This window comes from Tyto alba, unplaced genomic scaffold (genome assembly GCF_018691265.1).
Source record: "Tyto alba isolate M040663 unplaced genomic scaffold, T.alba_DEE_v4.0 Super-Scaffold_11, whole genome shotgun sequence".
NCBI lineage: Eukaryota > Metazoa > Chordata > Aves > Strigiformes > Tytonidae > Tyto > Tyto alba.
The window spans coordinates 7,155,950-7,169,374 of NW_024881273.1; the positions used below are offsets into that span (position 1 = coordinate 7,155,950).

Here is a 13,425-nt window from a genome sequence, read left to right on the forward strand (position 1 = left end):
GTGCGTTTATTATCAATTATGATGTTAATGTTTTTCCATATGAGTAGAGATTTATTACAGGAATTCCCAAAATGCCATGCATGTGTTTAACACAAATGATTTGACTGAAATGCCAGTCATCTCTGGGGCAGGTTTGCTTGCCCATAGTTCTTTGCATCTTACAAGAAGGAAAGGAGATTAAGAGGTTTAAGCAAGATGAATTTCTCCTAATTTCACACAGCCACCAATTAGAACAATGACAATGTTCTTTCTCCCATATCCACAGACCCTTGTCTCTGTGCAAAAGAAGGTGTTTGTTATAACACCTACAGGGAAACCTTTAATTAGTTTATTTGTGTTCCAAATGCAAACTGAGACCTAATAATTCTGCCAATTACTTTCTTGTACTGTGAGTGCCAATTTCCAACCTTAGGGGAGCCCACACATGCATCTGTCAGCTTCATTTCACATGTATCCAAGAGTAGGAAAATTTAACTTGCTGTTGAGGCAGTCCAGTTGAATGGCGGAAATGCTTTGAGTCAGGCTGGCTTGCTGCCTGCTGAATTTTGTGAACTCCTTATAGGTTATTACCTGCAGGATAGCAACAGATAATTCAGATGATAGTTCAAACCATTGCTGTCTCTGGCTGAAACCAATCTCTAGAATTTAGCCACCATAAGGAGGTGTGTAGCCACAATAAGGATGTTGCAACGTCAGGCTGCAACTGCAGCACTGCTTTCTTTCCTCCAGGTATTGTGCTTCACACCCCACAATTGGAACGGTTAATGGGTCCTGATCTCCTTCCTCGCCATGTGTATTTTCTTTCTTTGGAAGATGCGAAGTAGAGAGCCATATGGTTGTATCTGCACTATGCTGGGGGCGGGGGAGTAATCCTCTGGCACTTCTCCTGTCTGCAAGTAGCTTGCAGTCATCTCTTTCTGCAGTTTCCTGTGCAGGCGATGTGACTCCTGTTGGGAGCAGCCACCCTGGTTAGGTGTAGCTAGCCCCGTGCCTACAAGATTTGCTAGGCAACACTGAGCATCCATCTTCCATTTTTTTACGGCCAGTCTGAATGCTTCTGTCACTTCACTACCTCTCCTTGGTCTCGTGGCTCTACAGATTAACTCGCAGCCAACATGCACATTTTATATAACATATTCTGCTGCTGAGAGAATTTTGCCTGATATTTTTTTTCCTTGTAGATGAGGGGAGATATCTTATGAGCAGCATAAGTCTCTTGGGATCAGACTACTTTCCCGTTTTGATGTGTGCTGGCTCTTCTTTCTCATCCTCCCCCCCTCCAAGTCTGGAAAGCTAGAGAGAGAAGCCCTTTTCCCCTCTTGGCCAGGATGCTATTCAGCCATAGCACATACTGCCAGATTGCTAACATATGGGCAGAGGGCTCAGCCAAAGTTTTGAGAGGCTCAGCCCTTGGCAGCTCATTCCACGCTTTCCTGTCTCTACATTCAGGAAATGAAGTCAGAGTGTTGATATAAAACAGGCTGGGTTGAAAACTGAGAAGCTGGAAAGACTGAAGTGGGGGACTGGGAAGGGGGAGGTGTGGGGAGATGGAGAGCGGCAGGGGCTGGTCGCAGTGTGTATTGCCCTGCAGTGTACATGGGTTGGGGGTTTCTTGCCTTGTGCCAGTGTCCTCCATTTGATTGCTCTTGCTACCTCAGAGTCAGAGGACTAATATTTTATGCTGGCAGACATATGCATGCATCTTTCCTCTAGTGTATGGAAAGATCAGCATGCAGAGATAGTGTTGTCTTGATCATGCGGCAGCACTTATGCAAGAGCTTGGAAGGGGTGAAAGTTGAAACTCTGGCAAAGAGCATGTATTTCCATATCTGGGAGATGGGATTCCCTTACCTTTTGACTCTTTTTTTTTTTTTTTTCCTGAAGAATGACTCCATTGTTAAATTTCTATGGAATGATGTGGTTTTAATGCAGAATTATTTTTCTCAGACAGCTTCAACATCGGTTATTTTTTTTATTAGCCCAGAGTCTCTGTGGGGTGGACGCAGGGAGTTCCAGTTAAGTGAAACTGCAGTGGGGATGGTCTGTCTTGCCTTAGGGACTGAGCAGTTGGTGTACTTATCTTCTAGGTCACTAGTTCAACCTCAACCAGCATAATAATAGCCCAAAGTAACAGAAAGCTGGAAGCTGTTTGTAGCTTACAGAACCTGAAGTGGTCTATGTAGCTCTGAGACCAATAACTGGCTGATAGATGTCCCTTCAGAAAAATGGTTGCCTACCTCCAATCTAGACTGATCAATAATATTAAAAAATCCAGGGAAATTTGCTTGGAAGAGCTCTCCCACTTTCATAGTCTGGCATGTTTGAGAGTGGAAAATTTGGTGGCTACCCAAATGATCTTTTATTTATTTTCTAGATGCTGCCTTCTGGGATATTCTTGTTGCATAAATTTTGTAACAGGCTGGTATAGTTTGATCTGAACCGTGTAGTGTCCTTGGCAAACTCAAGTCAGTTTAACTGAAACTTAAGAGGATGTTAGGCTGGACTTGCCATCCTCTGCATAAGTTTGAGCTCAGCAGCTTTGTCATCCTTATCTGCTGCTCTGCCCTGCCCCTCTTTTCTAGCTAGCTGTTCAGGATCTCTGCTTGGTGACTCTTTGTTTTTCCAGTCTTGTTTCCCCTGAGAGCACTCGTGTTTTGTTGTTTGCAGCCAAGAAAGGTCTGCAAACACACAAGATGCTCGCAAGGGGACAGTCACACATGCATGCTTGCACACAAAAGCATGTTCTGTTTCTATTTCAATCTTGGATAGCTGCATTCTGCCTTTTGGAGACCAGTGTGATGGCTCCCTCTCTTGTTATGTTGGGGTATAATACCCAGCTGGAACAGGATGTTCCAAACGGGGACCTTAAACCAAACTCACTTCTGTTAATTTGCTGTAGATCCAGATTTGAGACTAAGCAGGGAGAGTGATTTCTGACTTAGTTTCTGAATATAAATGCAAAAATTAAGATCAAGCTTAGGTTTTTTTTTAAATGATGATACTTAGAGTCAAATTGAGTTTGGTTTTTGGATGCCTTGTTCAGTGTTTAGCTGAGATGTCTCATAGGAACCAGACTGGAGGGTTGTGGTTGCAGTTACTCTGAAAAACAGGTCCCTTAAAGCTCTCCAAGTCTGGTCACTGAAGTTTCAGACTGGTTTTTAACATTCACCAAGCAGTGAAGTACCCATATTGCCCAAGTTTCTAATCTTTGAGAGCATAAGATTTTCAGTAATGAGCAAAGTTACTTGTTTTTTTTCAACATAGGAGGCTTTCAGATAACCTTCCAGTAACCTGTATTATTATAGCCAGACCTGATCTTTGATCTTCTGATGCATGTTTATTATTGCTTAATTAATACTTTAACAGGGTTTACAGTAATCAGTAGTGTAGGACTAATAGGATGAAGTGAGAAAGTCAGTTTTTCTGAAGATGTGAATTTAAGTTGATATCGTTCATAACTTCTGTGTCAAACCATCTTCTCTAGCACATGCCTGGCTTTTCTTGAACCTGGGTATAGGCTTGTAGTGATGAAAAAGAGAAACACTGAGGTGGTGCAGTGGGGCTGAGGGATGCTGTGCCCCCTCTCTGGCCAGCAGCAGTGTTTCCCCCCATTAATGCTGCCCTGAGAACAGAGGTACGAGGAGCCTTTCCCAGATGTACTCTGGATTCCAGGTGACTGGTGAGGGTCTTGGTGCTGACTGACCCCTTGGTGGGAAGAGTTAAGGACCTTACTGTGGATCACAACCTGGGGAACTGGGACAGTGCCATGTTGCTGCCTGCTCCTGGAGGAGTTAATGGGGCAGGGGTTTTGGGCCACATGACAAAAGCAGTCAAAAAGGACAAACTTGTTTCTAGAGGTCCCCTTTTCTCACAGACTTAAGGGACCAGAGAACCTGAGCTGAGAATGCCTCCCTAGTGATGGAGGGGCTGTATTGCTGACTTACTCCTCTGTGCTAGCAGAGTAGAGATTTCGTTGGAGCAGTGAGTGACTTGTTACTGATCCCCTTTTCAGGAGAAGGAGAAGAAGTACATGTTACCAGTGGATAACCTGAAACTGCGAGATGTTGAGAAGGGGTTCATGTCCAGCAAGCACATCTTTGCTCTCTTCAACACTGAACAGAGGTATGCTCACAACTCAACACTCCAAGCTGTTGAAGCTAGGGAGAAGATTTATGTAATATCAGATAGGAGGGAGTAGAGATGAGTGTGTTGGAATAGCTGTCCAGGAAGAATATGTGTATCCTTTAAGGATAGCCATTTTTGGAGGAGACAGAGGACCTCTAAAGATAAGTCTGACTTCATTCCTTCTGGTCTTACAGATGTGTACCCTTTTCCTTCTTCACCAGTGCATGGCCTGCAGCGTGGCCTTAGGACCTCACCTATTTGGTGTGGTTACCTGGGTCTGGCTGTGGCTGAAGTCTGTATTTATAATCAATGTTCTTAATGAGTGACTAGGGAAGGCTGTAGGAGATAGGGGACCCAGGTTGGCTGGGGAAGTCCAGCAGTGAGCAGAACTGAAAAGAGTCTTTCAGGCTCTGAAACACACAATTTTGGGGGCAATCAAACTTGCTCATAAAAAAAAAAAATATTTCCTTTCCATTCTGCAGGGTCATCATGAGGATACTAGCAAGGGAGTAAGGGTCTCTGCCTTAAAATGATAGGAAGATTCCCTGGTCGTTGACATCTTTGTCAAATATGGGCAAATCTGTTATTTGCAATAGAGAAGAATAAAATGTTTGTCTTCCCCTCAGGAACGTCTACAAGGACTACCGACAGCTGGAGCTGGCCTGCGAGACCCAGGAGGAGGTGGATAGCTGGAAGGCTTCCTTCCTTCGTGCAGGAGTCTACCCAGAGCGTGTTGGGGTAAGTTACAGCCATAGTAATGGGATGAGAAGGAGCACAGCATGTATCTTAAGGATAGCTTCATCCTTTTACATTAAAGATAAGTCCACGAAGGTTTTGTCTCTTTCCTGATCTGAGAATATTTGGCAACAAAAATTTAAGTTTTTGGTGTATCCTGGTGCTTGCTTTAAGGAAGCTTGGGATAAAGTAACTGGCAGCTTCAAAAGGGGAGATAAAGTAGGCAAAGACTGCCTTGATAAGCCCATCTGTCTCTTATTTTGTGCGCATTAAATTTCCAATACAAGGAGGACATTTAATTACTTGAATACTAAGTGGTATGTGTTCGCTGAGCGAAGGCATCATTCCTTTTCAGTAACACTGTGTAGCCTTGTTGGGAGCTTCTTGGCTGCTTAGTAGTTGTTTTCCCATTCCTTCCTTTCTCCACCCAATTAGGAAGGGATGTTCCTTGAATTTTTCTTTTGCTTAGATACCTTAATATGCTACTTTAGCAAGACCTCTTATCTCTTCCCTTAGTCTTGTCCTACAACACTTGCTGCCAGCGTTATGCTCAGCTTTAAAAGTATGTTCTAGAGAATTGTGGTATATGTTCCTGTTCAAAGCTTTCCTGTTCCTCTGTGAGAGGAAGCTGCTATAAATAGTTCTCCCATTAGAAAAGTGATAATTGCTTATCTGCTTGTGTTTGTTGCTACTAAGAGACTTCTTGCATTAATCTTCCCTGTTACACTTGAAGATTGTGGGGTTTTTGCCTTAAAGCATTTCCTGACAAACTGATGCGATATTAAAAAAAACACAGTTAGAGACTGGACCTTAACGTGACATGACTTCAGATTGGCTTTGAACCACTGGACCTCTTAAACTCATACTTGTAACAGACATGTGCCACTGAATTGGCATACAAACGGACTGGTTTGACACAGGAGCACTGATCGTTAGGTTGATTGTCTCAAAACCCCATGTTACAAGTAACAAGTAAGCAAGCATAAGTAGGTAGATTGTCGTGAACAATAAGATTTACTTTGCAGATGGTCCCATTTTGATTTTCAGTTTAGCTAAACAATTCACTTGTTCCTCTTCCAGGGTAATCTAAGTATTTATGTATTTTTAGTGGGATTGGTCTTTTGTTTGTTCAGTGCTATTATGGGATCTTCTCAAAATTCTGAGACCAACTAAAAGTCATCTTTTATTTTTTGTCCCTTTCTGTTTTAATTTTTTCCACATATGCTCAAACTGGCCTGCCAGGACAAGGACAAAGTAAGTCTGACCCTCTCTGCCTGTATTGCCTTCTGCCCCCTGGGGTTCTCACTAGATAGTTCTCTCCTGTTTTTATCTTTTATCACAGTTTCCTGAGAGGCATTTGCTGCTTCTTCCTCTTTATACCTTCTGTTGGATTGCTGCTGTTCATTTCTGTCCTTGGTTTGAGTTTTCCTTTTTATCTTTTATTTCTCCCTGGATCTCAGTGCAGACTTATTTGGGGGGGGGTTGACTTTTCTTTTTTTAAATTGTCCTGCTTGACATCCACTTCCTTTACTTTGTTTCTCACTGAGACTGTACATTCCTTCATTATGTAAGATCTTCCCAGGAAGAGCTCAATTGAACAAAAGAATTTGCCCTTTCTTATATATTTTGTTCCCCCAAACGAGCAATTTCCTACACTACTGCAAATCTTTGAGTGGAATGGTTTAAAAGAAAGATTTTTCTTTATAAAATCAAGGGTTTTTTTAAATAAGCATTGAGAAAGATGGAGGTCTTCATGCTTTGCAGTTGATCCCAAATGGATGAGCCTTGGCGATTGCTTGCTGATAAATAGCACAGTCCAGGTGTGCTCCCAGTGGGATGGGGAGGAGAATCAAAAAAAGTAAAACCTTGTGGCTTGAGATAGGAACAGTTTAATAACTAAAATAAAATAATAACAATAATAAAAAATATAATAATAATGAAAAGGAAAGTGATAAAAAGAGAAATAAAACCCAAGAGAAGACAAGTGATGCACAATGCAATTGCTGCTCACCGCTCACTGACCAATGCCCAAGCAGCAATCCACCTCTCCCAGCTGACTCCCCCAGGTTTACATACTGGCCATGATGCTGTGTGGTATGGAGTAGCCCTTTGGCTAGTTTGGGTCAGCTGTCCTGGCCATGTTCCCTCGCAGCTTCTTGTGCATCTGCTTACTGGCAGAGCCTGGGAAACTGGAAAATCAACTTTAGGATAAGTGCTATTTAGCAACAACTAAAACATCAGTGTGCTGTCAACATGATTTTCACATGAAATCCAGAACACAGCACTGTACCAGCTACTAGGAAGAAAATTAACTTTATCCCAGCTGAGACCAGGACACCAGATTTTACCTTACAGAAAGCTAAACAATGCATTTCAGGCTGACAGGAAGAGATTCGTTTGGTTGGTGTGAAAGAAAAGTTAATTATGACCTATGATGCAGGATTTGCAGTTGAAGTGATCAGGAAGGTTTTCTAGGTTATTCCATCTACTTGTGGACTGACTAAGGTGAGCAGTTATTTCACCTCTCTGTATCTGTTTTCTCATTTGTATAATGAGGATAAAGATGCAGTGTGTCAGAGAACCTGTAAGGCTTAATTTATGGTGAGTTATTCTCAGGTCTAAACTGAATCTGGGCATGGAAGACCCAGCTCAGATGAAGAACCTTTCAGGAAGCTATAAACATTAAAAGTAAAAATACATCTTTGAGAATTCCCTAGAGCCATAACCCGTAAGTGGTGGTCAGGAGTCTGCATTGCCTTTCACCTTTGTGTAATAACTTTCTACTAAGAGAGCAGATCTGAGCTGGAGAAGCCTATACGAGCTGAGCTGTGCATTGTCAATCATAGCTCAAAATGTAGGTTTCAATAAGTTCTATTGCATGTGTTTCCTGCATGTCCCCTTCTTTTCTTAGCTTTCTCATTACAAGGTAATTTTGTTTTACATTTGAGGAACCAATCTGTTTCTCCTTTTCTCTGCAGGCCAGTGAAGCGGAGGAGAATGGGTCAGACAGTTTCATGCACTCCATGGACCCTCAGCTGGAGAGACAAGTGGAAACGATCCGGAACCTGGTGGATTCCTACATGGCAATTGTCAACAAAACCATCAGAGACCTCATGCCGAAGACAATCATGCACCTCATGATAAACAATGTACTTATCACACTGTGGTCGGTGGAGGTGGGGAGACACGGAGAAGGGGAAAAGTAGGCAGGGAGAGAAAGAGTGCAGTAAAACTGGAGGCAGCCTGGGAGGAAGCGAAGGAGGTCAGGACAGAATGGAGTGTTTTGGGGGAGACAGTGTGAATTGATTCCCTCTTATGCTTGTTTACAGACCAAGGACTTTATCCATTCGGAGTTGCTGGCAAACCTGTACTCCTGTGGTGACCAAAATACACTGATGGAGGAATCGGCAGAGCAGGCCCAGCGACGTGACGAAATGCTGCGCATGTACCATGCCCTGAAGGAGGCCCTCAACATCATCGGGGACATCAACACCAGCACTATCAGCACCCCCATGCCCCCACCGGTGGACGACTCTTGGCTGCAGGTGCAGAGCGTACCATCTGGACGCAGGTACCAGAGGCTCAGGGGGAGAGCCCCACAGACCTGCCTGATGCCTCTTTGGTGGCTAGCTGGGGCCTCCTACTGAGACAGGGAGTCCTCCTCTTCCCTTCTTCCTGCGGATGAAGAGCTCTGGGTGTCTGGAGGCTCCTAGGCCTCGGAAGTTATCTAGGGCTGCTACATCTTTACAGAGGATGTGGAGGCTTCTAAACCCTTAGGTTAGATGGGGCCCAAAGTAGCTTTGAAGGCAACCTGAAGCCTGGCATGGCCCTTGAAAGCCAAATGGTGGTGTGTAAAGTGACATGAAACTAAAGAAGGAACACTGAAGGCAGTGTGTGGGGACCTGATGGTGGCACAAAGGGATTCCAGGCCTGTTGCTGCAGTTGATTTTCTCCGTTTGTTTGCCAGGTCTCCCACATCCAGCCCCACGCCACAGAGGAGAGCTCCCGCTGTTCCACCCGCCAGACCTGGGTCTCGAGGCCCAGCTCCTGGGCCACCTCCTGCTGGTGGGTCCACGCTGGGTGGTGCCCCCCCTGTGCCCTCCAGGCCAGGTGCCTCTCCTGATCCCTTTGGGCCCCCACCTCAGGTTCCTTCTCGGCCTAATCGTGCTCCTCCTGGTGTTCCCAGGTAAGTCCTGAAACACTGCTCCATGCAGGTGGGATATGTCCAATTTTTGAGTAGCAGCCATGACTGTACTTAGCCTGCCTGGGCCACAGGAGAATGGAGTGCATGGTGCGGGTACAGTCTTTGGTTATCTGAATTAAGTCCGTGGGCAGGAGCATCGCTGTCCACTGAAATTTCATTGTACAGATGAGGCAATGCCAAGGCAGCTCTCAGGAACAGAGGGGCAGTCTCTTCTGCACAAAGCTCTGTGCAAAGCTTGGGAGAAGAGGACCATGTACCTGAGGGCTTTATTAAAGCAGTTGTACCAATGCCTCTGCTCACAAGTAGGAAGTGGTCACCAGAAAAATCCTGGGACTGGAGTGACAGTACACCTTTCAAGGCAGTTCCCCTCTACATAAGGCTCCCCAGAGGCTGAAATTACCCCTTTTTCTCCTGGCCCAGAGTTATTCAAGATGAGTTGGAGACACCTTCATCTAAGCTGTTCAGATGCTTTTTGGCTAGGAGAATACTGCAATATCACTGTCAGGGAAATATATTTTTTTAAGCATTTTTGTTGCTTCTGTAATCAACTTGAACATTTTCCAGTCTAGGGGGTTCAAATCACACAACTTTGCTTTTCGATTAGAAAACTGAATTCTTTTCCTGTTCAGTCACGTCAAACACAATTCAACATAGTAATAAGGGATTATCCCCTGTGCAGCTAAACACATGTTCCTGAACAGGATTTAGGAGGCGGTCTGAAACTGGGAATGCTTTTATGTTCAGTACTTGGCCTCCCTGTGGGGAAGGAAAGGTAATTGCGGAATAAAGAATGAACATAACCAGAAACTTCCCCGTGACATGTTAGAGGGAGCACTTCCCTCATGGAAAATATACCTCCCCTCCAGTGGATGCTGGTGGCACGTGTTTATAGCTTTGCCACTTTTTGTGAAAACACCCAGACGGTCAATGGGTGGTGATGGTGTATGGCAGAGACTGTTGAGTCTTCCTCCTGTGATAGTGCCCCAGCTCATACTTGGTGCTGCCTGTTTGGAGGGGAAGTGTTCTTTGCCAGGCTGTATCTAGCCCAGCGGTGGATGAGTCCAAAGAGATTATAAACCAGTTTCTCTGGTGTGTGCAAATGGTTTTACTTTCTTGGTGCCTCTGCCCCAGTCCTCCCTATGCACCTTGATGCAGCTCCCACAGTAACTTGTCCACACATGGCTCAGTGTTGCCCTAGGGACTGCAGTCCTGCTGGTGGCACCTATGGATTTCAGCATGCCTCTACACTGTATTTTGGCTCATGCTTCATGTGACCCTGCTTTTCCGTATATTGTTATTTTGTGGTTTTGGTTTTAGTATACTTATGCTTCTTTCTGTGTCCATCTTCTTTCACTCAGTTTCATTTCTTCACTCATGAAAAATATTCTATATACCTGATCATGATAGGATTCCCCAAAAGGGATGAATTATTTGGCCTTTAAGATATGTCATAGCCTATCTTAATGGCTTTTCTGCCTTTTGCATGAGGTAGAATGGGTTAGGGGAAGGTAGGGAACAGCACTGGAGCAGAGCAGAGAAAGAAAGTGTGTTTCATATTTAACTGAGTGATCCCTTGTTTTAGGAGAGATGGTAGGTTGGATTGCATGCTATTGACTGCCCTGATCTGGAGTTGAGAATGTAATTCCAGAAGCTGTGAAGTGATGCTCATTCTCTGATCCCCCTCTTTGATTCTTCCAGTTGTTCATAGACTCCTCTGGATCCTGATACCAGCTTGTCATTTGAGTTCACTGATGAATGGAGAATTTCCAATGACAAGGGACTCTTTCTCTTCCTCTCCTGTATATAGAATAAGAGTGTTCCCTGCTAGCACTTGGACTTGGGTCCTTCCACCATGGGTGAACGAATGCCATCTCCATTGTTGCTTTTTTTAATACCCATCTTTTCCCTTGCTAACTGGGCTACACTGCTGTGTATGTGTGAGAGGAACAAAGCTGTTGTATATGGTGTGAGTGGGAATTGGTGTTATGTAGTGAACTGGAAGTGCATGGTGGTGGCTGGATGTACTTTGTGTATGCAGTCACACTGATGCCTGTGTAGAAGTTTGGCAATTTTTGTGCCTCCAGTTTGTGTAAGCATCTGATTTTAGGAATGATGAACTTAGACAAGTGTCACTCTACTTCTTTCTTATAAACATAACTGTATAGACACATGCTTTCTTGTATAAACACCACATGGTCCATTTGCTTGCACAGAAAGGTTTTCCTGCATATAATTAAGGACACTTGCAACAAGACTTGACATCCTGCCTCTGTATTTAGCATTTGTGGAAGTTTATATTGCCAAATACATACCTTTGGGAGCTGAAGGTTGCAGCCAGTATAAGGTCCTATCTGTGTGCAATGAAAGACTGCATTTGGACTATATGCCTGTTGGAGTTATGCAGGAAGATTTGCTCTGGGAAAGAAAACTGAAGATACTCCTCCAGGTAATTTAGGCTCTTCAGTTTAAAATAGTTTGATAAAAACTAAATGAAAGAGCTTAGTCAAGCTCAAAGGAGAAAGAAGTGAGAATGAGTTAACTGTTGGAAAAAAATCTGTTGAAGGCATTAATGGCTTCTCCATTGTTTGGTACATTTTAGGAAAAAAGATGCAAGTGATCAGCATCACTGTAAGCATAACTTCACACAGCTTAATAACTTGAATTATTCAGGAGGTCAGAGTAACTGATCGCATGATTTGTGACCTGCAAAATATAAGCCTTCACCTGCTGCTTCCCTTTTTGGGTAGTACTCAGGACTTCATCTCCGTCTTTCCTGAGCTGTTTGTTTCAACTCTAGCATTTCATATGGTCAGAAGATAGGAATCCTCAGTGAGAGACAAGTCAAGCTACCTGTGCCCAGTTGGTGGGTGCTGAGACCTAAGTATACCGCTGGTTCAGCAGGTATGAACGTCAGCCTGGATGTGTGAGTGGACTGGGTGGGTGAGTGAGCAATGGCCCTTAGGGGTGTGAACAGACGGACAGCTTTCAGCGCACCCCTGTGCACAGCAGTGTTCTGGATGTGTGCAGAGATGAGGCTGTGACTGTCTGAAGTCCTGCGTGGCGGAGTGCAGGCCTGCCCCGCAGTGCACACTCGTGCTGTGTTCTGGAGGGAGACGTGCGAATGTGTGTCTGTGCAAGCGTGTGTCTCTGTTCCACCTTCCTGACAGTCTGTGTGGCCTCTGCCTTGAACTGTCTGAACTGCCATGTTGATTTCATGTTGTCTTTCAGAATCACTATCAGTGACCCCTGAGGACTGGCAGCCACGGTACGTTTTGCACTCTCCCTGCAATGCATGAGTCATTGTGCCCCATCCTCCATTACTTTGCTCTGCAGTTCACCTCTGCTGCCTAGTTCTTGTATTAGTAATAAAGTCCCTTGTCCAAAGAACCATCTCTGCCAGGATCTCATAAAAGGAGGAGTCTTGAACAGAAAAACTGGCTGATCAGAGACAGAGCAGCTGCTTGAGCTGCAGGAGCTGGGAAAGCCTCAGTACCTGACTTAAGGTTACTAGAGGATCCTTTCTCTGCTTCTAGCTAGAGATGGTGGGATGGGGGAATGAGCTCTGGCACCAAGGTCTAAACTGTGTGTCTTTCATTGGGCTTATATCCACACTGACTGGGAGATCAACTGAATGAACTCTGTTTTGATTTGGTTTGTCAGGTCTGTTAGGATCAAGATAGAGACCTGGGGAGCTGTTAGTTCAGACTCCTCTTCTTATATTCAAATGTCTGGCTGGAGAAGTGCTCCCATCCTCGCTGTGTCCCTAGTCCTCATGGAAGGCAGGAGGAGTTTGGCTCACTAATATCGGGACTTCCATGTCCGAGTGCAGGATAGCTCTGACACTGAATGTTACCTGTTACCCTTGTGTCCCATCACAGTTAGAAGTGAGCTCCCTTTGCTTGTTCTTCACTTGACCTTTTACCTTCTAGGTTACTCTTCTGCTTCCATTCAAACTGCCTTCTCTCCTCTGCCTTCTGCCCCTGTGAGAAGTGTTTAGTGATCTGTATCTCCCCAAACACACTGCCCTGACCTGCCTGTTCCCCTTTCCTATTTCTCCCTGCATTTTGCAGTATTGTACTTGTTCAGTGATGTGGCAGGATACTGGGGCAGGCTTATGTGTACTGTGCTGGCCCAACAGCTCTTCCTTGCCCTGTTAATTCTCAGAGTGGGGGTGTGAAGAGGGAGAGCTAGTAAATTCTCTAGAGCCTTTTTCCTGGAAATCTCCAGCCCTTATTGACAAAGGGGTAGAGAGGGCAGAACAGGGCAGGTGTAGTTTTTTTGGGACCCTTCTCCTTTTTTCTCTGGATGTTGATTCTTGAAGTGAAAGGTCTGACTGAGAGGAGTGGAACAGCAGCAGCTCC

The 13,425-nt window shown here is 44.6% G+C and overlaps 1 protein-coding gene across 16 annotated transcripts in view; it reads left to right on the plus strand.

Annotated features, from left to right (window-relative positions):
- Window positions 1-13,425, plus strand: part of DNM1 (dynamin 1) — a 69,483-nt gene that overhangs the window by 50,896 nt on the left and 5,162 nt on the right. For 8 of the 16 annotated variants that reach the window (XM_033011890.2, XM_033011892.2, XM_033011893.2 and 5 more), the window contains 6 exons: window positions 4,013-4,122; window positions 4,752-4,863; window positions 6,103-6,114; window positions 7,839-8,009; window positions 8,190-8,431; window positions 8,828-9,046. In XM_033011890.2, the coding sequence (XP_032867781.1) occupies window positions 4,013-4,122; window positions 4,752-4,863; window positions 6,103-6,114; window positions 7,839-8,009; window positions 8,190-8,431; window positions 8,828-9,046 (866 nt within the window). Of the gene's footprint in view, window positions 1-4,012; window positions 4,123-4,751; window positions 4,864-6,102; window positions 6,115-7,838; window positions 8,010-8,189; window positions 8,432-8,827; window positions 9,047-12,292; window positions 12,330-13,425 lie in introns of all 16 variants that reach the window. The other 8 variants (XM_033011900.2, XM_033011899.2, XM_033011902.2 and 5 more) reach the window with 3 other exon arrangements.